General features: G+C 42.4%; 3 protein-coding genes and 1 long non-coding RNA gene across 5 annotated transcripts in view; 3 read left to right on the top strand and 1 right to left on the bottom strand.

Annotated features, from left to right (window-relative positions):
- The window catches only part of LOC117954416, a 305,368-nt gene that overhangs the window by 129,751 nt on the left and 151,247 nt on the right, over positions 1-24,370 (top strand). The window lies entirely within an intron of this gene.
- On the top strand, positions 1,863-11,765 carry dhx30 (DEAH (Asp-Glu-Ala-His) box helicase 30). Its single transcript, XM_034888180.1, has 19 exons — positions 1,863-2,122; positions 2,329-2,465; positions 3,203-3,313; positions 3,440-3,709; positions 4,284-4,433; positions 4,524-4,676; positions 4,995-5,462; positions 6,001-6,384; positions 6,489-6,567; positions 6,662-6,766; positions 6,858-7,033; positions 7,133-7,339; positions 7,464-7,545; positions 8,280-8,473; positions 8,606-8,765; positions 8,896-9,053; positions 9,470-9,573; positions 9,661-9,800; positions 11,106-11,765. The coding sequence occupies exons 1-19, from the start codon at positions 1,951-1,953 to the stop codon at positions 11,363-11,365; spliced, it is 3,510 nt and encodes a 1,169-aa protein (XP_034744071.1). The 5' UTR covers positions 1,863-1,950; the 3' UTR covers positions 11,366-11,765.
- LOC117954410 (alanine aminotransferase 2-like) lies at positions 11,826-15,158 on the bottom strand. Its single transcript, XM_034888188.1, has 11 exons — positions 14,941-15,158; positions 14,767-14,856; positions 14,550-14,658; positions 13,827-13,960; positions 13,498-13,741; positions 13,324-13,403; positions 13,100-13,236; positions 12,586-12,760; positions 12,326-12,478; positions 12,094-12,206; positions 11,826-11,938 (listed from the first exon to the last, which is right to left on the bottom strand). The coding sequence occupies exons 1-11, from the start codon at positions 15,004-15,006 to the stop codon at positions 11,848-11,850; spliced, it is 1,392 nt and encodes a 463-aa protein (XP_034744079.1). The 5' UTR covers positions 15,007-15,158; the 3' UTR covers positions 11,826-11,847.
- sharpin (SHANK-associated RH domain interacting protein) lies at positions 16,007-24,211 on the top strand. 2 transcript variants are annotated; one of them, XM_034888190.1, is made up of 9 exons: positions 16,007-16,498; positions 19,333-19,507; positions 19,908-20,000; positions 20,097-20,238; positions 20,331-20,421; positions 20,506-20,791; positions 21,961-22,064; positions 23,229-23,327; positions 23,438-24,211. In XM_034888190.1, exons 1-9 carry the CDS (start codon positions 16,235-16,237, stop codon positions 23,486-23,488), a joined length of 1,305 nt encoding a protein of 434 aa, XP_034744081.1. In that variant the 5' UTR covers positions 16,007-16,234; the 3' UTR covers positions 23,489-24,211. The 2 variants fall into 2 exon arrangements, with proteins under 2 accessions (XP_034744081.1, XP_034744080.1); XM_034888189.1 differs by having other exon boundaries at positions 23,226-23,327.

The raw sequence follows: 24,370 nt of genomic DNA, 5'->3' as shown, positions 1-24,370 counted from the left end.
AGTTGCCAGTTTGATTATGAAAACTTCTTTAGTTTTGGGCCATGGTCCAAAGATTAGGTTTGTACATTTCACTAAAAGCCTATATTTGTTACATGGTTGCTTAATGCAATTTACTGTATTTGGCTTCCCCTCACCTCACTGATCAAGGGGATGAAAGTGGCAAAACGGGAAGTACTGCAGGCTTCCGAGGGGTATTACAGCCTAGGGGTGTAACAATTACCACTGTAACAGTAAACCAAGCTAAAAATGCTGACGATAACAGTTACCGTTTTCATTTTAAATATCATTATCACAGTGGATTACCACGGTTGGAAAACCGTGTGTTTAATCCTTCCCAGCTTCATCCAAGTCTCTTGAAGATGCCGCGCAGGCACACTGCGTAGCCTACAACCTGTTTTTCTTGATGTTGGAACTTGGAATCATGGTGGAAGGAGGAGATAACAGCGCTCAGGACCTTTATCAGCCCTCTAAGAGGACTAAGTCTGAAGAAGTATGGAGATATTTTGGTTATTATAAGAATGCCAAAGGACAGTTGATTGAAGATAGTTATCCTGTCTGCAGAACGTGCAGGAAATAAGTTGCTGCTAAAGGCATTGAACACACTTTAAAAAAACACCGCGATAATAGCAAAAACCATGATAATTTGGTCACTATAAACGTGAGGTTCAATTTTCATACTGTTACATCCCTATTACAGTCCTGTCCATTCACAAAACTAGTCACTCCTTGCACATACCACTTCCCATCTCTGCCCTCACAGTTCAGAGGGCCTCCAGATTCACCCTGGAAGATAACGGCAGATATCAGAGCGATTGGAAAATGGTATTGTTTGTTTCACACTAAGCATGGAGTTGCATGGTTGTTCCGGACGTGGCATGCTGACGTGCTCTCCACCTGCACAGACCATAGTCTCCTTTGCTGAGTTGCCCCACAGTCACTTTGACTACAGATATTGTGATCCACCACAGGAAGTGGGGCCTGCTGTAGTGCCGTAAGAATATATTTGTTTTACACAATAGTGCACAACTTCACCCCACATGAGCTGGGTCAAAACGACCCTAGCCTGTGACACACGACTGGTTGTGGGCAAGAGTGGAACCATGCCGTGGCAGGAAAGTTGGCTGAACCTTGTCTTTGATAACAGCACATAAGCAAGGCAATGTCATTCCTGCATTATAGAAGGAATAACAAAGGAATACACATCAGTAATTAAATGTTGTTTGATATTTTTTTATTTAAACTTTTTATTTAGTCAGCGGTTCTGAGTTTTTCAAGGGCATGTTTACTGTGTTTCCTAATAATCACCACAGATCTGGAGCACTGGAGTGGTTATGTTGAGACGGCAAAATTAATAACCTATCCACAAGATCCACAGTTGTCGTTCCATTTGGGAAAGATGATGATTGTTGCCACCATAATGGACTGTTCAGGTCCCTCCTCCTTGTTCATGTCATGCTCAGCAATAATCACCCTGTACGCGTGGAATCTGGATTGAAAATTAAAAGCATGTTCATGAGCTTGTTTAAAAAGTGAAATCTAGTGCACTCATGCTCTAACCTGAAATTGTAACAAAATGTGATAATTGAGGGATTTGACAAATATTCACTATTAATGTCATGTACCCCATAAAATCTGCTTTACTTGATTCATTTGTCGAATTAATGCGTAAACGTCGTGGGAAAGTTGTGCACCAATTTTGATTTACTAAAATTGTTAATGAATATAGCTTTAAAAAGCAAACGTGGTATTTAAAGAACACATATTCCATGTTGCTACGTTTATGGAATATAGATGAATTAATACTGTTTTTGAATTAATTAAAGAATACTGTATATTACTACCTTACAGTAAGAGAGGATAGATTTATAATAATAACTTACACTCCTGCCAAAGGGTGTCGCTGGTGTCTACTTCAGCGCGCTGCCCAGAAGAAGAAATTGTAGTTTAAAGATGGCGCTGCCCGGTGTTTTACTCGTGCGGCTCAGAGCGTTGTGTAATGTTGGAAAATGTGTTTATACGGGAGGCAAAACTGTGCCCAACTGGAGCAGCGAAGTGCGTTGGTATAGGGCAAAAGCACGAAGCTTCCAGGAACAAGGGACATCATATGAACAGACTAAACGAGGTGAGTGAAGAGTTAGCAGTTAGCTAGCTTAGCTAGCAGGTGACAGCTCGCCGCACCGCAAAACCTCAAGGACATCCACCGTGTAAAAACACAACATTCGTGCTGTTAGTTTGAGGTCTTTTTCTTTCCAGTTTACCTAAGTTTAGAGTGCAAATAAAATATCGTTGACCTTGCAGTCTGTGTGACCTTTGTTTTTACCTTTTTAGATAACGTGAGCCCAAACCTCCTGAAGGAGTTTCCAGATCCTAAAGGACTATTAAATAACACCCTGTCCCGTTCACTGGGAGTCAACGACCTTTCTCAGCTCATCCAGTACACCTGCACGGAACATGAAGGTGTCAAGGTAAGAACAAAGGTCATAGAGATGGGGGGGGGGGGGTATCTGGGCACATCATGTCAGTGGCTACAGTGGGTATACTGTAGGGCTGGGCGATGGGGAGAACATCAGATATCACTAATGTGCTCGACCAAATACCTCGATATCGATATTGCGCCGATGTTCTCGGGTTGACGAATGGTTCTTTAACAAAAATATATATATAACAATTAGATTGTAGATAAAAGAAGCATCAGTAATGTGGTCATAATGTCTGGGTGGGGAAAAGGCAAATAATAGAGCAGCTGGATCAGTCAGGTAAGTTCAGAATAGTTCATCATTTTAATGTAATGCAGCCTTGAAAACCAGGAAAAACCACCACTTATTTCATATTACAAATTCTAAGATAACATCTAGTTTCATATCACAATATCGATATATTGCCCAGCCCTAGTATACTGTACAGTGTGTATGTACATATTGGCCAGAATCTGCCTTTGGGGGAGGGGGAAGAAATCCTAGTGGGGGGGTCTGGGTGTCCTCCCCCAGGGACGCTCTGACCATCAACAACTTAATTTCCTGAATTCGGATACACTTTTATGCACATCTTTTACGGTGGAAATATCTTTTATTTTGCCTATGTGAAGAAAAAACACAGAAAACAACATTTCAAAATATATCAAAACCATAATGTAAAGTATGGTGTTAGAGTGTGCTTATGTCCCACATAATAATGCTTATGTATTTTGAACTTGGTTCTGTAGAAAGCCACTGTCACACTGCAGTGGCCTTGCAAGATTGAAGAGGAGGGGTTTGCCTCCAAGAAGATCGATGCAGAACGGTTTGCTGCTGCTGCTGCTTGTTTCAAGCTCAGAGTAAGCTACATTGACCTCAGACTGTGTAAAGTATAGAAACACCTTTGCATTTTGTCTTACCTATCTGTAGCACCATTTGATTATCTGTCTGTCTCTGTGTCTGTCTGCCGGTCTGTTTCTGTGTAGGAAATGGGAGTCATTGGTCCAAATAATCAGCTCCCTGGGAGGAGAACTGGCAGGGTGACAGGAGGGCTACAATCACACCTTCATGATGACGAAGAAGACTCATTGACAGAGAATGTCCTTGTGTCTAAAACGAAAGCAGATGAAGAAAACCAATGGCCGCCTTCCAAAGAAGACCACTCCAACCTCTCTGAAGCTCTTTCCCTCTTTCCACAACCTAAATCTCTCCTCACTAGGGTCGTCCAGGTGGCCACGTCGTCCAACCGAATCAGGGTCGGTAGCTCTTTACGCTTTTCACAATAAAAGCTAAGCTTGTAAGTCTGTAGTCCTGTATTCTAAACTGTAAGGCTGGGACGATTTGCTTTTGTTTCCATTTGGTTCTTTCCCTATAGATGGGTGCCGATTTGATTAGTATTGTGATTATTCATTCATTGCGATATGATAGTATTAAGGTAGTGCAATTTTCTTTTCCTTTTTTTAACAAAAACAAAAGTTAAAAACACTTCTAGAGAAAATATATCCTGAGACATTTCTAAAAACTAAGTGTCTTCTAAGAAGAATGCATCACGTATCAGTCAGTCAATTGGAAAATTAATTTAATTTATAAATAATTACATAACATGGATTTTTTTGCATTTTCTTCCCTCGGTCAAAAAACGGTTTTGATGTACTGTATAAACTGAAAATATTTATATGACTCATTGGTTAAAAAATAAGGATAAATGAGGGAAAAGAATCAATTTTAAAAATTGACTCCAAAAACAATCACAATACATACAATTTAAAAAATAAACAAAAAGTAAATTCGCTTCTCCTACTAAACTGTATGTCATCCATACATTTACAGGAGCTAATTCAGTTCAGAACAACAGGAGGAAAGCTAAAGAAGTGTGACCTGACTCTGCACTGGCCAACGGAGATGACGTTCTCCGCCACAGCGAGCAATCGAGTGACCGCCGAGAAGAGGGCTGCAGCTCTTGCCTGCATGAAACTGAAGGTGGGGATAACTTTGTAAGAAAGACTATTATATCGTTTTACCTACATGTTTGGCGCTGTGTTAAAACATGCATCACGTCACCTGGTCCAGGAGCTGGAGCTGCTGGATAAAGACAACAACCCGCTCAGCCATGCTAAATACCACCAAGAGACGGTGAGGGAGGCTGGAGAGCGAGAGAGACGCCCTCTCCCCCTGGAAGTTCCGGAATACCTGAGGGAACACGTGAGAGAGTACCTCGCACAGGTAAGTCTAGTCTGATATTTTTGATAAAAAGAGCCTGTTGAAACAATTCAAATTGGCCTGCATCGATGGGGGCGTGTTGCATCACATATCGGGTGAGACACGAAATACAATCTAGGATGTGAAGTTTGAGTAACAGATCCATGTGTCTGAAACACTGCAAAACAGTTCACAATACTATGAAACGTGATTTAACATCTCAGGAAAGTTAAAACGGCAGCAATTTTTTGGGGGATCCAAAATAGTCTGTTGCTAGACAAAGCCGTTACATTCAGTTCAGTTCAATGTTATGTCAAAACAAACACCTCATCTTTATAACAGTACCCGGTGGCAACAGAAGTACAGAAGCTTTGGGAGGAGGAAGAAGCGAGAGGACAGCAGACAGTGAACCAGGAGGATGAAGAGGAAGAGGAGAACTTGACAGATGCCATCACAGGCAGGCCGTACAGACCTCTGTCTGAACATGACGCCCAGCAGCTCAGCACCCGCCTGCAGGAGAAATGGGAGACGGCGAATCCCGGGCTGAGTGTGGAGCTCCCAGTCGACGCCCACCGTCAGCGCGTGATCTCGGCAGTGCAGTCGTCCAGGGTGGTGGTGATCGCTGGTGAAACGGGATGTGGGAAAACGACACGGATCCCCCGCTTCCTGCTGGAGGAGTCTGTGAGAGGTGGTGAGGGGGCTGAGTGCAACATCCTGGTCACCCAGCCCCGTCGGATCAGCGCTGTGTCCGTGGCCCATCGTGTTGCTCTCGAAATGGGTCCAGCTCTAAAAAACTGTGTGGGATATCAGGTAGATACAAGTTTATATTATACATGTGTTTGTTATTTACTGCATGTTTGTATTAGAGAGAGAGAGAGAGAGAACCAAGGTCTATTTATTATATAGAAGAACATTAATACATTGTTAAATTTAAATACTTTTCAATAATAAAAAAAAAACACATCTATAGAGCCATTCTTTGATTTTTCAGTTTTTCAATAATTGGTTTAGGAATTGGAATTGTTTTAAAAGTTCCGGTTTGGAATCGTAAAAATCCAAACAATACCTAAGCCTAGTCCTTATTGCGTATGCTTTCCAACAATTCCATCTATTCTGTGTGATTTGTGTAGTAGTGGCATAAAAGTAGAAATTGCAGAAATAGCAAAACCTTTAACCCAGATGAACGGTACCTTCTCCACCGTTTGGATGCGTAACAAAAATTTGACTAGTAAAGCTTGTTCCTTCCTTTCTTATGCTATTGTTATTATGGTTATTCAAATTAGTGGATAAATCAGTTCAATAAATCATGTTTTTGTAGAGGAAGTATGTCATTCTTTTCTGTGCTTAGGTGAGACTTGAGAGCCGACCACCAGAGCAGAGCGGAGGAGCCTTACTCTTCCTCACAGTGGGGGTTCTGCTGAGGAAGCTGCAGTCGAACCCGTCCCTGAAGGGAATCAGCCATGTGGTGGTGGATGAGGTTCACGAGAGGGACATTAACACGGACCTGCTGCTGGCTCTGCTGCGCTCCAGCTTAAAGGAGAACCCTGACCTACGAGTGGTGCTTATGAGCGCTACTGGGGACAAGCAGAGGCTGTCTCACTACTTTGGGGGCTGCCCAATTGTTAAAGTGCCTGGATTCATGCACCCTGTGAGGGACAGATACCTGGAGGATGTGCTGAGGGAGATGGGACGACCACTGCCAGTCGAAAAGAGAGTGGAGACAGACAAGCAGGTGAGACTGGAGTCTGTAATGGGTTCTCACTTTAGTATGTCTTGTGCATCAGTTTGTTTTCTCTTATCCTGTGTCTAATGACTTTATATTGTATCTTGTTTAAGGGGGGAAGAGACAATGTTGCACCAGATATAGATTTAATAGCTGATGTAATCGAGCACATTGACCGATGTGGAGAGCCAGGTAACTAACTAACTCTCCATACTCTCACCCATGTTTTTATAGTGGTGTTTGAGATGATGTCTCTTATAAAAGATTCTTTCCCTTCGTGGTTTAGGCGCAGTGTTGTGTTTCCTCCCTGGATGGCAGGACATCAGGGCTGTTCAAGAGAAACTGGAGGGGAGGCGCCACTTCTCCTCAGGCTCACATATGATCGTACCATGTAAGGGAGTACAGACAGATTAAGAAAAGACTGGTCATTTTTCCTCCAAATGGAGAGATTGGATTTACGATTCATTGTCCCTTTCTTTTAGTGCACTCTAGTTTATCAGTAGCAGACCAGCAGGCTGTGTTCCAGCGCCCCCAAGTGGGCCAGAGGAAGATTGTCCTCACCACCAACATTGCTGAGACCTCCATCACCATAGACGACATTGTCCATGTGGTGGATGCAGGAACTCACAAAGAACAAAATTATGACCCACGGACTAAGGTCTGTTTCATCCTAAGCCCTTTTAGATCTTCAAACTCTAAGCTTGTGATTTGTTGTGTTGGAGAATAATCCAATCAGTTCCATTTTCTGGTTTTCTAGGTCTCCTGTCTGGACACAGTTTGGATATCTCATTCCAATGTCACTCAGAGAAAAGGGAGAGCAGGGCGGTGTCAGCCAGGACATTCCTACCACCTGTTCCCACGGAAGCAGCTGGAATCCATGACTCCCTTCCCCATCCCTGAGATCCTGCGCACCCCGTTGGAAAGTTTAGTAGTGCAAGCCAAAATCCACAGTCCCAACTGCAAGGTATTGGGGATGGGGGGGGGGGGGCAGTGACTTTGGTGTTTATTTTTTAACCTGCTATTTTATGTATTTCTAATGTCCTTGATCTCAATTTTTCAATCATCATTTTGTGTCTGTCTGTGTGGAGGCCGCAGATTTCTTATCACAAGTGTTGGACAGTCCAGAGCAGAAAGCTGTTAGAGATGCTGTCCAAAATCTACAAGACATCGGTGAGTGATGCTCAGGCTTTTGTCGTTGGGATTTTAGTCTTCTTGTGTGTCTTAAAGCGTAACTCTCGCCAAAATGCAACTGTTAGAATATTTTTTTTTTGGTGTCTTATTAAAAAAACTGTTTGCAGTAGTGTTTTAAAAATAACAATTTTGATGCTATCATAGAAGTGTCCCTAGCACTCCCGTTCAAAAGGCCATCTGACCGAAAAACGAGATGCGATAAAGCTTAATAGTGGTGCTTCTGTCCTAATTATGCTTTTAAACAAAAGTTTGACTTGGGTACACTCACAAAAAGACCCTAGGTTGCATTTGGCGAGAGATAGGCTTTAAGTTTTTAATAATTGAGTATTGAGATTCTGCATATTTATGTATGCATTTTATGTTTGCATGTGCTGTTTAATTCATCTATCTATCGCCTTTGACCTCAGACAGTTATAATTTACAACTGTGCAACTCTTGATTTTCAAGAAAATGTTTTGTAATAATCCTACTGAGGGTTACAAATGTGAAAAATACATCCTGTCTATGTCTTTGTTAATTTCTTTGTTTCCTTATTAATATCTTGGTTTCTTCATTTGCTTTTCCTTTTGATGTGGGTAGATATAATTAATATGAACATAGGACAGACTTTTTCAATCACTATTCACAAGTTTAGACTGTGATATTTACAAGTACTGTTTTATGATGACTGAATAAACAACTTCTACTTTTTTTTCATTTTTTTACTTTTGTAGGAGTTCTGGACAAGACAGAAACACTAACACCTTTAGGAGAGCGCGTCGCCTGCATGTCGTGTGACCCTCGTCTGGGCAAAGTGCTGGTCCTGAGTGCCATGTTCAGATGTGTTCTGCCCATGCTGTCTGTAGCCGCCTGTCTGACCAGAGACCCTTTCTACAACAGCCTGCAGAACAGATCTCTTGTTCACAAGGTGAGATGTTTAAACACCCACCTGTAGATCCACGTGGTTGTAAAATAACATACCTGACTTTGTACAGCACCACAAAGTGTAATCACGTAGTAATTGGTTATCATTCGGTCGTCTGGGTTCTGATTGTCCCAGGTGAAAAATGCTCTGAGCAGCTCCAGCTGCAGCGATTATTTGGTGTTCGTCAGAGCTGTGTCGGGCTGGAGGAGAGTTCAGCAGGAGGGGGACAGAGAGGACAGGGATGAATATCTGTTCAAACACACATTGTCAAAGTTCAGCCTTCGATTCATCAATGGTTAGTTTGAAGTGTACTCACATGCATTTATACATTGTCTCAGTACATTGTTGTAATTTTAAAATCACTGCTTCTACCTTTTATTTATTATTATTCACAAAACAACTTCTGTTGTGCCGTCGCACTGCAGGTCTCATCTCTCAGTTCAGCGAGAACTTGCACGACGCAGAGCTGGTGTCTCGCTCCAATGAGTGCCAGCGCTACACTTCTGTCTACAACGAGCACAGCCACCAAGATGAGCTGCTTAAAGCTGTGCTCCTGGCTGGACTCTATCCCAACCTCATTCAGGTATATAGCAAGAAAGGAATCTAATTATAATCCTACTCTATGCATTCTTTTTCCTGCTTTGCTGCATCAAAGGTTGGTGCCAGAATTGTGAACTCTAAATATTGGCCCCAACTGTGGTAGTGGAGTAACCTGGATGGCAGCCAAATGTAGCCCCGCCCACAACATTTGAGATTGAGAAGTTTGTTCATATTCTGACTAGAATCTGAGTATGATGATGTCAGGCTAGATTGTTTCCAATTTTCTTGTGGTGACGTTTCTAAGTTGCAAATACAATTCCCAAATATTCAAGTTAGATCCAGCTTTTGTCATGGTCGTCTTTCTAAAAGCTACTTGCGCCTGTTTGGGTCAAAGCCAACATTAAATGTTCCAGCATCACATGGATGAAAACATTTATACAACACTTACTTTTCTCTTAGGTAAAGAAAGGTGTTGTGACCAAAGGAGGGCGCTTTCGCCCCAACAAAACGTGTTTCCGCACACTCAGCGGGCCCGTCTTGCTTCACCGCGCCTCAGTCAACAGGTTTGAACACACTCCCAAATTCAACTGCAGCAGGTTTTTACTTTCATGGTGTGGATGTAAAATAAGTGTGCTCCTTTTGTGTTGTAGGGGAAAAGAAGATCTACCTAGTCGCTGGTTGACCTTCTTTAGCGCAATCCAGTCCAACGGGAACGTTTTCATCAGAGACTCTTCTACAGTTCATCCACTCGCACTGTTGCTGCTCACAGACTGTGATCTCACAGAGACAGGTAGGACAGTTTTTAGAACACAGGTACTGTATGTTTGTAGGTGCTGGGATTGGGGGGGCAAAACAACCCTCATAATTCGGACTGAAATGCAATTTCATCCATCCACCCATCTTCATCCGGTATTGGGTCGCGGGGGCAGCAGCTTCAGCAGGGGACTCCAAACTTCCCTTTCTAGAGCCACATTAACCAGCTCCGACTGGGGGATCCCGAGGCGTTCCCAGGCCAGGTTGGAGATATAATCTCTCCACCTAGTCCTGGGTCTTCCCCAAGGCCTCCTCCCAGCTGGACGTGCCTGGAACACCTCCTTAGCGAGGCGCCCAGGAGGCATTCTTACCAGATTTTCGAACCACGTCAACTGGCTCCTTTTGAAGCAAAGGAGCAGCGGCTCTGCTCAGAGCTCCTCTAACCCTATCTCTAAGGGAGACACCAGCCACCCTCCTGAGGAAACCCATTTCGGCCGCTTGTACCCTGGATGAGTTGACAGGTCCGCCCCTCTCTTCATCCGAGTGTCCAAAACAAATGGCCTCAGATCAGTGAAACGATTATAAAATCAATCATTGACCTTTGGCCTATGGGGCTCTGGTACCACGTACACATGTGAGCATCCCTATGTTGGAATATGGTGTTTGTGATGGACAATCCATGACTAGCACGGAAGTTCAACAACAGACAACCACTCTGGCTCAGATCAGGGAGGCCGTTCCTCCCAATCACGCCTCTCTAAGGACCGCCATCATCACCCACGTGTGCGTTGAAGTCCCCCAGCAGATCTATGGCGTCCCCTAGTGGAGCCCCATACAGGACTCCATTCAAGGTCTCCAAGAAGGCTGAATACTCCGAACTCCTGCTTGGTGCATATGCACAAACAACAGTCAGTTTCCCCCCCATCACCCGCAGGCGTAGGGAGGTTTGACATTGTGTTCATGTATGCTATTTCTGTTCAGGAGGAGAGTGTGTGTCCGTGTCCTAAAGGGCACGCCATAATAAATATATACTGTGTATCAGGTCCTACCCTCACATTATTTTATCTAAATCAGTCAAACAAGACATTTTAAGTAATACAAATACAAATAGTAATACTATTCCAATTTACGTCCTACTTTATCTAGCTTTTAGGATAAGGAAGAACAAACGAATAAATCAAGCAATAACATCAGTGTTATTTCCACTCTTTTTCCTCACTTCTGTACATAGAGGTGCTGCTCCTTTTTATAGCAAATATGAAAACCCTCTTACTGTAGATTCCCAGACTTGCTGTAAATATCTTGTCCCAAATAACTCTCTGTCCTTTCTCCCCTGTCCCAGTGAAAGGAGACCGAGTGGAAGTATCATTTTCTGGACGCTCTCTGGTGCGCTGTGAGTTGTCAGTTGGGACCTGGGAGCTGCTGTGGGAGCTACGCACTTCCATTCAGACCATGCTGTACCGCAACCTCAACAATCCCAGAAACGCAATCACCAACTCTTCTCAAGACGGGAAGCTCATCTCCTTACTAGTAGAGCTGCTCAACAATACAGACTTGAACCCTTTTGCTCAGAACCACGACAGTGACAGTGAGGTCGATTGATGACACCAAGCACTTTCTACACATGTACGTTGGATCAGCTGGCTGGTACAAAGGAACCAAAGAGAATGATGGTATGTCACTTGTATGAGTTTTTTTTAAAGGAAGTTAGAGAACTTATGTTGGTAGGTTTTGATCCAATCAGGACTCTTGAAGAGCAGAAATCCTAATCGGACTGTTGTATGCTAGTTATTGAGGTAAATCAAGAACTCATTTGTGGTGGGAGGACATCCATTGGTTGGACTTTTGGACTGTGGTTTATTATAAAGTCTTTCTGAAAAAGCAGAAGTTGAATTTTACTCAAAAGAATGATTAGCCCAAGGTAACTAAAACAGACTGCATGCAATAAATGATGACATATTTATTGCAATAAATATTCACATGCCAACATGAGGAAAATGGATCATATTGTTTTAATATATTTTTGAACTGCACATGATTGAAAATGAGAAGAGAAAAGAAAATGACTCATTTTACAAAAGTGCTTAGGAGAAATCCTTCATAAACTGTGTGTGAAAGTGGGACAGGCGTCCCAGTACGTCTTCCATCATGTCCTCAGAGGTCATAATGTAAAATCTGCAGAAAGAAAGAAAGGCTAAAGGTAAAAATTGCAAAGTGTCCTTATTACTTATATATCCTTACTACTGTTTTTTATACTAGATGGCATGCTTTTTGCGTAGTGGTCTGTACTGTATTCAGTTTAACAATAATCTATCTATGATGTAATATACCTGATGTGGTGGGTACCCTCTTTTTGTCCATAGTCACAACCAGGACTGACGAGCACACCAGCCTCCTCCAGTAGTCTGATACAGTAGAATACATCTGGTTGCATTCCCATTTCCTAAAAGCAAAAAACATAAACAGGTGTAATATGTTGTATGGCTAATGCACCAGATATTTAATGATGCTATTGCTCTGGTTTTGCAGTTTATACTAGGTTCTATGGCATAGTATTGTAACCTTGGCCTTCTGAATGGCTTTAGGTGGAAGATGCAGTCTGGGGAATGCAAATACTCCTTTCAGTGGCTGACAGCAGAAACCCGGCAGATTGTTTACTACCTCAAGGACTCTCTTTACGTTATGAACCATTGTGGTCCTGATGTGTTGTGTCTCCTGCAGAAGTTATGGGCAAGAACAAAAAAGAAATCCAACTGGGTCAGAGCAATGCCAGTTGCTTTAGAAAAGCAGGCTATCGGACATCCTGAGAAATGTGTTCTCACCACGCTATAAATTGGGTATGAGGGATCTCCTGGTTGTGGAGGTTTCATCATCAGATCCAGGGCGAACTGGCCCAACACAGGTGCACAGGCATTTGTCGAGAACAATTTGTAGATGTATTTCATAACAGCAGGGTCCAGATTTACCAGCTCCACGTACCCACCACGCAGACCACACCTGATAAGAGAGAGAGAGAAGAGTCCAGTTAGAAGCTGTTGTGAAGGTTTGGTCAAATAACACAACACACCACAACAACACAGCAGTTTGTCCAGCTGTCATGGAAATTGTAGATGTTAAAATGTCCTTTTTATTTCAGAGGACTTTAAGCACTCTTGTCTCATCAATCTTGTCGTGAGAATACTTTTGCTAAGTACTGTTTCCAATGTCGAGAATTAACTTTCTATGTTGAGTTTGTTTTGTTTAAATTACCACAGAGCCTTTGTCTTAGGTTGCATTTCTGCAACTTTTGTGTGGACCACCTAGCATAACTCTAGATACTCGGGACTGAAAACGTACTCTCCCATGAAGCCTTTTGATGCCGAGTGAAAGGACGCCAGCTCCACTGTGTCTGAAAGAGGAGGGCCCATCTCAGCCAGAACCCTTTTGTAAGAAACAAACTCATTGTTTTCCCCATGAACACAGTCCTGATAGACCTGTGAAGCAGAACACATAGATATGCAAGTGTTTATTTACATTTATTTTACATCTCTGGATGGATGACAATGTTTTAAGACATGCACCTCATCCGCCAGAAGAAAGAGCCTCTTCTCTGAAACAAAATGGATCACCTCTTGAATAGATTTCCTGCTTTGAACATAACCTACAGGCAAAATGGCATGAAAACAATGTAATAACAAATTATTTTGAAACACAAAAATATACTTTTGATGTCCATTCTGGTGAGTTTTTACCACCTGCAGGGTTTCCAGGGTTGATGACATACAGAGCTACAGGGTTGCACACTCCCTTTGCAGATTCCAGCGCTCGATGCAGCTCCTGTGCCTGCAGCGCCCAGCCCTGCTCCTCACTGAGGTTGTAGGGAACGGTAACTGCTCCTAAGTTCGTCATGGCCATAAGGGAAGTGGGGTAGCAGGGCATGGGAGTCAGCACACCGGTTCTGTGTGAAGCCTCACTGTTCACCAAGACGTTGAGAATGTTCTAATAAGCACAGGAAAAGACTGAGTTTACTTTAAGATGTTAATCTACAGGAGGAAGAGACACATTATATAATATTGTCCATTACCCCGAGTGCCCACTGGGAGCCGGGGCTGATGAATATGTTTTCAGGGTAAGATGGAGTCCCGCCATCTCGTCTCGTTATGAATTCAGAGACTCTGTGGACTATTTCTGAAATACCCCTTGTTAAAGTATAAGAACCTGAAGCAAGAACACAGGAAAGGTGAGCTGACACTGTAGAGCAGTGTGATGATATTGTACTTTTTTAATCTTTGTTCTATTTTATTTTCTATTGCATATATTTAATAAGGTATTATCATTAGTGTGTGAAAATTGCATATTCTTTATGCATACGGTATTACTCTAAAGGAATATATACCCATACATTTGTATGTATATTGTATTTATTGACTTGTACTTATATACATACACTGAAAGAGTTGCACCAAGTTTTAAACATCTAATTTACAATGAATGACAAAGTGAAAAATTATCACATTTGATAAACTGGGACAATAAAATGTTTGGCATTGTAGTTTATTAACTCAGGGTATATGCAATCCAAAAAGCAAAACACACACACACAAACACTCTCACTCATACTCAGACTTTCACCTAGAATGACCCAGAAATCTTGGAGACAAATATCTTAACACATGGGCAAATAATACAAATAAAATACAATCTGCTGAGGGGAGGTACCAGTAGAAAAGAAGAAATTCTTTTGTAATTTGAGTGGGCTGAATCTTTAACATTTTCATTGTAATAATACCACATAGTCTGGCCTTACCTACGCTGCCACCAGCACATTCCTTAAGTAGATTCTGAGCCCTCTGTCTGACATCCACTGGCAGTCTGTCGCTGTTCAAAAGTTGAGGGTAAAGACATGCTGCAAGAACCTGCAAAATAGGAAGACACACAGTCAAGTACTTATTTGCTACATTACAGTAACTGGTGTTTTAATAGGATACATCTTGAAGATGAGAAGACTTTATAGGTCAGGTTACCTGTCGGACGAATGACAGAGGCTTCACACCTGCCTTGTGTGGGTCGCCCCAGGAGACATCTATCACTTCTTTGTAAGGCTTTCTCACTCTCTGGGCGGGTGAATTATGAAGCACAAACAGGTTGGAAAATGTACTCCAGAATCAATAACTATTTTTTTTTTTTTATATACTTACCTGTCTGAGCTCTACCTGGATCTGGTTTGCTCGTCTGGCCAAGACGAAATACTCTAACTGCTTCATTTTCTTTATATTTGGAATGATTTCCTGCAATCAATTCCGCTTCACTTCTATCAGACCAGTGGCTCTGCTGAGCTGATCTGTGTTGAGCTTGCCAACATGCTGCAAGTTTAATTATTGCGTGTAGATTTCTAGTTAAAGATAAACATGGGAGATATGTGGTAATTTGTATCTTATTAACACACAGTGCAGTTTTCTTTACTTTCACAAAAAGTCTAGAAATCAGTTACAGCCATAACTTGCACAAAGCAAACAAGGCACATCACTCCTGTTCTAAAGTCCCTGCACTGTTAGTCGTATGCTATTTCAACCTTTCCTTAAGAGATTTACTGTACAAAATGTCTTCAATTGAAAAAGAGACTTGCGATGGCCGTACAGCTGTAGAACATTTAATTTATTTGTTTTAATTCATTTTGATTGATCTTGTTTGTCTTTTTTTGTGCTTCAGTGTGTGGGACAGCAGAAAAACTGCTTTTAACTGAGTCAGGCTGGTACTGTGTTTCATAACTTATTCCAACTTACTATGTCTGACTCATTTTCAAAACTTTTATTTTTCTTGCTGATCAAATTAAACAAATATACGTTAAATAGATTTCCAGTTAGTAGACTGTCTATTTGGAGTTGACAGCAGGAAGTCATAGTAAAGGATTGTTAGGGCGTTGATGTATTATTTTATTGGTTTTAATAATAATAGTTTTCCAATAATGCTTCTATATTTTATTTAACGTAATTTTGCCTCTACATCTGCAGAATTTCATTTAATTTGTTGGTTTTATAATTGTTGTGCTCACTGTAAGAAACAGCAGTAAACATTTTAATCAGCTCTTTTTTCTGTTGCTCTGCTGTTAAAAACAAAATAACATACATGCATGTATATATATTATCAACAAAAAAAAACATTTCAGCGTGTAGGTAGGCTACCATAGACATGGATCATATAAAGTATATTCTGTTGTATTACATGGTGGCCGAATGTTTCACGGCCAAGTTTCTCTACGGACATAAATAAAAGACGTCCCCCTCTACTTCCTGTTTTGTTTTTCTTTCACTCGTCAGCTGGGGTTGGGTAGATATGGAAGAGTTTGCGGGTCGAAGAGCCAACCGCAGCCTGCCCGTGAAGAAACACGCACTCTTCAGACACCGGTGGACTTTATAAACTCAACAGAAGCAGCGGACATTAACACCTGCCGCGGGGCTTCGGACAACCCCCCCCCCCCCACCCCTCCGCGACATGGCACTGAGCTCGGGCGGCTGGGCTCCTCCAGCCCCGGTCCCTGCCTCGTCCCTACAGACTGCATGCGGCGGGCCTGCGCTGACGCCTTGCTGCACCACTGTTTTGATGTCAGTCCGGGTTTCGGTGTGCCATTCAGGGATCCGGCCCCTGTGCCTCCCTGGAGCCGGCAGCGAGGCTCTGCGCCTCCAGCTCAGCATGGACCCGAGCCGGGCCGGAGAGTTCCGACTGGCGCTGCGCGACACAAGCGGAAACCGCAGTGTGGTGAGATTTCATACACCTGTGTTTAGAGTGTGTGCTGTCGTTACCCGCTCAGACGTGATTATGATGAACAACCTCACAGAATCGCATTTTATTTTTTCCCTACCTGTACAGGCCCGTACACGCCATTTTACAGAGCACTACAGTACAGCTCCTTACAGGTCAGATTTAGGGACACACACACACCAGATTTCATTTAAAAACATGTGGATATAAAGACAAACAGCTGCAACACCACCCAAGACCTTCCTCAAAGGGTTCTACTGTATGATGTAGAAGTTGTTTCTGAGTTACAATACTGTAGTAAATAGGGTATTTTAGTTTCACTTTCATTTTCAGTTTTCCCATAATCACTACACATGTATTAGAATCATAACATCATCAGGGAACATCTTCAACTCTGCCCAGTGGTAAACGGCTACAGTAAGACTCTCCTGGTCTTAATGGCAAGACAGGTGGGGATTTCTACCAGTTTCAGACTTGTATTTGTCATGTAGCATGATGAGCTCATAATACATTTACCATACACAGTAGGTGTCACTCTGTCTTGTTGAATGTCTCTATTCATCCTTTAAAATGTCTTGGTAATTCAAGCATGGGACTGAGGAAGGTTGAGCCAAGTCTGTCTATGTAGATCTGAGCCTGAGGAGCTGAGTTTGAAGAGGACCATATTAGCTCAAAGTACACATCTTTTTGATGTAGCTGATATTTTTAGCCATTGGGAGAGATCAGAGACTAGCTATGTTTTCTGTCCATGTCGCATTCATCCACCAGTTTTGTTTTGTGGTATCTTATGAGCTTTACTGTCTTGGAGAGACTGGTTAAAGCTTCTTAAATGGGACGTTTTGCTGCTTTTCCTTGTCGTATCTGATTGTAACCTTAATATTGTCGTTGGGGTTTTGGTTGATTAAAACAAAGCACATCATCTTGGACTTAGGGTAATTATGGTGGGCATCTTTAATTATTTTCTGTCATTTTCTTGACAAAACGTTTAATTGAGCCTAGTCTGGCGTTCCTAGTTCCGGATGTACTGTACAGTGCTGGAATAAAGCCTCAGATATCTTCCTCCCGTTCTGCTATCTATTGTGCAAGAGGATCATCGCTCCATCTGGAGTTTAGCACCCCCAAAACGGGATTACTGTCCATGGCAGTCCCAACTCACAACATCCTTGATCATGTATGAAGTGAAGTTGACCATTCTTTGAATTCTGCCTGTCTCACCAATCATTCAAACCTTTCTCTCAAATCTGTCCTTTGTTTTGTCAAGTATGTCCACAAATCTGACAGGCTCAGTTTGGGCTTTTCATCTTTGTAAACTCTCAACTCAGACAGATCCCCCCCTAACAGTTGAGATGCTTTTTGATTTGCATACTTTTACTTTGTAAATGCAAATGGACTGTTCTTATATATCGCTTTTCTACTCTAAACGACTACTCAAAGCATAGCACATCATAGTACAGGAACCGTTCACACGCATTCATTCACTGTGGCCGAGGCTGGCGTACAAGGAGCCACCTGCTCGTCAGATAAACACTCACACACATTTACACTCCGATGATGCAGCAACGGAAGCAACTCGGGGTTCAGAGTCTTGCCCAAGGAGTCTTCGACGTGGGAAAGCAGGCGACCGCTCTGCCACTGAGCCACGGCCGCCCCTTCGATCCCAGCTTCTTTTAGCTCGTCTGACTGACTGGCAGACTGTTTGTATACAGTCATGTCAGAGTATAAAACGGTCCCTGGAAGGTGGGAAATCCTCGTTGCTGCTCTTGTCTTCCCATGACAGACTTCATTGCCCCAGTGATGCCACAGTGAATATTACAAGGCAGATTATGGGTTATCTCAACGGCTTTCTTTTTCTCATACTATTACTGTTGAAAAGTAAATTGCAATCTGCACCAACATTTTGTATTTTAGTTTTTCAATGTTCATGACAAATGTAATGGTGGATACAAATAATTAGGCGATGTGTATTTGCAAATGCCCCAGACTGCTTTAATGCTGAAAGGCTGAAACAGTGATTTTGATCGATTTGTCCATGACCAGTAAAGAAATCTGCCTCTATTCTGATAACAAATACAAAGTTTGGGATACTCTAAAATGTAAACATACCAAATATTTGCTAGTTCCAAGATTTGCACCTAAATTGAACAACTTTTTTATTTTACACTGTTGGTCCTAGAAATCAATTAAAAGGAAAATGTCACCATGACATTGTAATGGGAATTCTTCATAGACAAATGATAATCAATTAATTCTGAAAATAATTGAAAGGTGAATAAAAGATTAACATAATTAATTAATACTTTAATGGTTGTAGCCTACCTAGGAAGAAATGAATACATAAGATATCCTTCGAATTTCATACATTCATTTCGGATTAATTGGTATAACTTTATTGATTGTAATAATTTCCATTTAACCTTTTATTTCTCCTTACAAACTGTCCCTGCAGAAGGACAAGCCATTTGATGTTAGGGCTGCACCATATGAGGAAAATATGCGCTAACGTTATAAATTAATAAGTGTACTCAGGTCTGCCTTTCTGCTGCTGTCAGTATTGGACTAAAATACAACATATTGCTTGTTGAATTCAATACAAATAAAAGGAAATCATTTCAAACCTTGTTTTATTGAACAAATTGAACATTGAATGGAACATAAAAGGCACCACTAAAAAAATAATGGCTTTTACATTTTAACTAACAAAGAATCGGGTAGTGTCTCTCACGATGTCGCAGCCTTTTGCAATGTGCATTTTGTGCCAGTTGATATTGCTACGACGATATATATTGGGCAGCCCTATTTAAGATGAACTTGTTTTTGCCCCCCCCCCCCAGTTTATTGCAGAGTTTGACCTGCGCTCGGTGCAGTACGAGGTGAAATCCCCTCGCTGCCACGAGATGCGTCTCGCCGCTCCGCCTCACGACTGCATCCGCTTCAACTTCCGCTGCGACCGCGAGGCCGAAGAGTGGGCCACCGTGGTGATGTCATCGCTCCGAGAGGCCCAGCGAGGTCCGTTTGACTATTTCTTTTTCTTTATTCCCCAACCTGCTCTTTCTATGGCCTACTGTGTTTTCTTTAGGACGGATGTTGAATATTGAATTTGAATTTATAATAAACATAACCATTATTCCAAAAGAAAACCACATAAGATTACGATACAAAGTGTTTCAACTATCAAGGCTGAGTATGTAAAGTTTCTCATTTCAAATGACTATAAAATATGGAAAGGAATGGAGGAGAAGCTAAAATGCATAACATGAGCACTTTAAAGGGTTTTACTGATAACATATACATTGGGCCATTTTCAGCCAAGTGCAGTTCAAATAAACATTGAATTATATAGGTGTGTGTTGGAAACCGAATCATCAGAGCACTTTTGCAACAGTTCCTTTTTTGCTCTCTCTGACAGTTGCAAATGTTAACACATGTGAATCAGATGGCAGACACGAGGACACAGTAGCAGCCATGGAGCAGTGGAGCGCCGCATCGCTGCCGCTCACTGGTGGGTGTCTTCTGGTTTTTTTTTCTTCGTGTGTTTTTTCTTTCTCTGTTTAAGAGCGGGTTCTGAAAAACGTCACTTTTTTTTTTTTTTTTTTAGAGGAGCTGTGCTTGGAACTCGCCCGGGCGATTGAAGCAGGCGATACCCAAGCGGCTTCACAGCACGCGTCCGCTCTGGCTCGGCAGAAAGCAGTGCTGACGATTCAGCTGTCTGAGAAGAACTACGCAGACGGAGAGATCAGGTGGGGATTGAAAAGTTCCCGGCCGAGGAGTTATTGCTTCCGGGTTCTGTGTTTTTGCAACTTATAGTGTCATATAAATATATCTGTTTCAGTTTATCTGTGGTAGTGGAGGATGTCTCGTCATCCTGTTGTGTCACAGTGAAAGTCTTTCCTTACATGACCGTGGCTGCGCTCAAGCAACAGGTTTGAAAATCGTCAGTTAACCCCAAAAATGCAATCGTTGCAGTAGGTTTTCACTCACTAACGGCCGCCGCTCTCGTTCTTCAGGTGTTTCTCGAGTATGGTTTCCATCCTCGCGTGCAGCGCTGGGTGATCGGTCAGTGCTTGTGCACCGAGCCGAGGTCGCTGGCCTCCTACGGGGTGCAGAAGAACGGTGATACGGCGTACCTCTACCTGATCTCCGCCCGACAAGCCCGCATCACCCGCCAGCTGTTCCAGCAGGACCTGGAGAGCGCCCTCCTGGCGCCACCGCTCCCACCGGGCAACGGCCCAACCTCCCAAGACTGGAGAGGTTACAGCACCCTGCCCTCAAGGCTGCCCCACAGCAGCCAGGGTGAGTTTAACAAATGTACCTTTTCTGTCACAGTTTAGGTAGTCTCGCATAGCCAGACCTATCTGGGCCAGCGCTGGCAGATGGTCTGACTCCACCTCTTATCTATTCTGGAGGAGGGGAAGGGATGCTCTGGCCTGTTGGTATTTCTATAAACCAATCACAACTGTTCTGGGTGGCGCTTAACAGGGACAGACCGATTATTGGCTCTGGACGATTATCGGGCCGTTTTTTGGCAAATGGCATGTTATGTGTCACTGTTTTATTTGCCTGGTAACTGATAAAGTTCATTATTTAAAAGTGCACTATATTGGCGGGGGGGTGGGGGGAAGAGAGTCCCAGAATGCATCAAAAATGGGGCGACTCGAACAGGTAAAGAACAAGGGGGTAAGCCAGCCTCCCTTGGCGCCATATTTTATGCTACCAAGCACTCACCTGCCGTTCCATTGACTGCCATTCATTTTGAAGTCACTTTGACAGCCAATAACTTCACAAGTGTGACTCTATTTGTCCATTGTTTATTTGTTAAGAACACAACAATGGCGTTTTTGTTAAAGTAATGGAGAAAAGTGGAGAGTGTCATCACCAAGGGTTACATAGTCGACAAATGACCGTATTGTCAGGAGAAGCTCACAGACAGTTTTAACTTTTATTAGCTGTTTAGGTTTAATTACTAATAGTAACTAGCATTTTAGTAAGCAATAATTAGCCTGTGCCTATGTAATCTCCTAACATATACCTGCACTCTGCGTCTCTGCAAGATTCAGAATGATTGAGATTTCTCTTGGCACAGCTACCAGAAGACTTACAACTTTCACACACTTTACTCAAGTCACATCTATGTCGTCAAGCTCAGTTGGAGGCTGCGCAGTAATGCTCAGCCATCACAGAAAAGTGTTTCTAATAGATGTCACTGGGCTCTGTCCAGAGCATTCTGTCGTTACCACAGAGGTTTTTGTAGTGTTTGAAACTATAAAACAAAATTTCCATCAGTCCTTCCTTCCTACATTGTTTGTCGAATGTAAATGTTTCAAATGTGCTTAAGTGCAGACGAAGCACCAAAAAGAAATGTCACTGTCCAAATATTTTCGGACTCATTGTAAATACTACATCCAAACTAGAGGAAGTCCAGCTCTGTAAAGTGTGTGTCCGTGTGTCCGTGTCTACGCCAGGGAGCACAGGTGGAGGAGGCGGTAGACCAGCTGATATCAAAGATGTTCTGGACATTGAGAATCTGCAGCTGAACGATCATACCAGCAAAGCCAGTAAAACACAGGTATGTTAGCAGTTGATATATTGTTGGAAAGCAGTAGACACAATAGGAGTGTTTATATAAAAAATAGTCTGGTTATAGTGGGAGTTTAACTTTTTACTCAGATAAAAATCATGGGTTCCTTTTGTATGACATCTTCTGCATTTCCATAGAGAGCCAAAGTCACGCCCTTCTACTTCCGCTCCATGGGACCTATCTTTTGCAGATATATTTACCGGGAGAGGCATAGTTTTTTATTTTTTTCATCCCATTTTGAATTGAGCCATGGATTACAAATATGATGTTTGACCATTGAAAAGCTACTTCTTCAACTAAAAGTCTCAGTTAGCCTCATGTGACCACTTAGTTTTGTGTGAAACCGCTCAGTGAACTACATCTCCCGTCTCACACGGGAATAATATACAGCTTGATGCTCAACTCGCTCGCTAGCTAGCTTAGCTCTTTAACACAATACACATAATGTTATCTTACCTGATGGGTTTTATCCAGTGAGTGTTCTCAGCAGATAAGCAAAAGAACAGGCAAGATCCTCCTGAGTAACGTTACATCCCCGGTACAATACACACAGACAGACATAGGTCCAGCGAGACGTCATCCATTCCACATTTGAGTGTGTCGTTTTTCTAGTTGTATTTTCTCATACTATAAATAACATTTCTTGACTTTGAAATGATCTTTTAAGCTGATGAACATATGTGTAAATTATGGCTCAATTCAAACTGGATCAAAAAATAATTTGTTTTTCCCCAGTCACTATTCATAGATAATTTTTTTGGGGGGGTTCCCTTTTATTAAAGTGACCGTGGATAGACATGAAAGGGGAGAGAGATAGGGGTCGACATGCAGCAAAGGGCCACATAGCGGATTCAAACCCGGGCTGCTGCAGGCCTCAGCCTACATGGGGTGACTGTTCTTACTGAGCAATCTAGAGGTCTCCCCTGTTGTTCACATTTTTTCACAAGTTAAGGTCCCATGGCGGTGAACTGGAAGGGGGGGGAACCCTCTCTATGGTATGCTATAACAAATTAAGTAAAACCAGGCTAATACATGGAGAATAGACATAGATAAAGAAAATGCTTCTGTGAGCTTGTCTGACTTTGTGTAAAATGGTACGAATAGCCAAATTAGTCCTATTTAACTCTGTTTCAACTCCCCGCCTCTCAGCAGACAGAGTGGGCTTGTCCCTCATGCACTTTCATCAACAAGCCTTCCCGTCCAGGCTGTGAAATCTGCGCTACAGCTCGACCTGACGCACACATCCAGCAGGTACTGCATCATATCTAGCGTTCAATACCTTTTTTTTTTTGTTCTACTCTTTGTAACACTTTCCCTCAGTGGCAGTCACCTCTTTTTATGTCTTATGTTCTCTCCCAAAGGAGAAAGGAAGGAGAGAAGATCGAGGAGAGTTTGGTTTAAGCAGCAGCTGACTGCCCATCGTTGCTGTCGGGTCGCCATGTCTCACTCTCACACACACACACACACACACACACACACACACACAGACACGTAAGGATGTTAAACGAAAAAATACTCCTATCAAGACTGTCTAGTGCGCTGAGAGTCGTCTGACAGCTGGAGCAGTTGAAGCACTGTAGCATGACAGAGCTGCGCTGGCCTAGACTCAGACGATGAACTGCAGACAGCGTCAGACGTGGCCGGTTAAATGGACATGACCGTGACATTTTCTCAATTTGGGCTCTTTATTTATTTTACAGGGTGTGTGTGTGTGATGCAAATACAGACGGCTTAATATTTATTTTAGGTGAGAGTTGATGGAAATTCTTTGCATTTGTCGCAGCTGAAATTGAAGGAACGTCATACTTTCAGTTTCTGCCAACTGTGAAGTGAGAGAAAAGGTGACTCCTCGTGCAATACCCTGTTCTGTTTGTCCATTCGCCAAAATAGAAAGAAAAAAAGCCATGGGTGAGAAGGTGTTCCACGTTTACAGGGTTGTCAAGTGCTTTTATTTTTTTATGACATTGTATTAAGTGTATTATTTTTAACAAAATTCATTGAGTTATTGATGTACATTTTAGCAGTTGATCAAATTTGACTTAATTCTCTGTGAGCTGTGCCAGCAATGGAACGATGTTTTCAATACATAATGTATAATCTTGCATTAGCGTAATAAACATAACGGAATTAAACAATCCTGTTTGTCTATCGATAATACTTTTGAGATAACAGATGTATGTAGTCATTGAGGGATTTGTAGTAGTGCACAGTTTAAAGGATGTAACGAATGAAACTAATTTTCCTCATCAGTAGTACTACTCAATCTGGGATACACTGCGTAGTGACTGTGACTC

This window comes from Etheostoma cragini, chromosome 12 (genome assembly GCF_013103735.1).
Source record: "Etheostoma cragini isolate CJK2018 chromosome 12, CSU_Ecrag_1.0, whole genome shotgun sequence".
Lineage (NCBI taxonomy): Eukaryota > Metazoa > Chordata > Actinopteri > Perciformes > Percidae > Etheostoma > Etheostoma cragini.
Note: the sequence above shows the minus strand (reverse complement) of the source record. Positions and strands in the feature narration are given on the sequence as shown.

Excerpts from the sequence above, each read along its gene's own strand:
- dhx30 (XM_034888180.1), top strand. The coding sequence starts at position 1,951 with ATGGCGCTGCCCGGTGTTTTACTCGTGCGGCTCAGAGCGTTGTGTAAT. Across the intron at positions 2,466-3,202 it reads CGGAACATGAAGGTGTCAAG|AAAGCCACTGTCACACTGCA; the intron begins GTAAGAACAAAG and ends TTGGTTCTGTAG. Across the intron at positions 6,767-6,857 it reads CTCACATATGATCGTACCAT|TGCACTCTAGTTTATCAGTA; the intron begins GTAAGGGAGTAC and ends CCTTTCTTTTAG.
- LOC117954410 (XM_034888188.1), bottom strand. The coding sequence starts at position 15,006 with ATGAAGCAGTTAGAGTATTTCGTCTTGGCCAGACGAGCAAACCAGATC. Across the intron at positions 13,404-13,497 it reads CAACCCTGGAAACCCTGCAG|GTTATGTTCAAAGCAGGAAA; the intron begins GTGGTAAAAACT and ends TTTTGCCTGTAG. Across the intron at positions 12,761-13,099 it reads TCAAAAGGCTTCATGGGAGA|GTGTGGTCTGCGTGGTGGGT; the intron begins GTACGTTTTCAG and ends CTCTCTTATCAG.
- sharpin (XM_034888189.1), top strand. The coding sequence starts at position 16,235 with ATGGCACTGAGCTCGGGCGGCTGGGCTCCTCCAGCCCCGGTCCCTGCC. Across the intron at positions 19,508-19,907 it reads GCTCCGAGAGGCCCAGCGAG|TTGCAAATGTTAACACATGT; the intron begins GTCCGTTTGACT and ends TCTCTCTGACAG. Across the intron at positions 20,422-20,505 it reads TGGCTGCGCTCAAGCAACAG|GTGTTTCTCGAGTATGGTTT; the intron begins GTTTGAAAATCG and ends CTCGTTCTTCAG.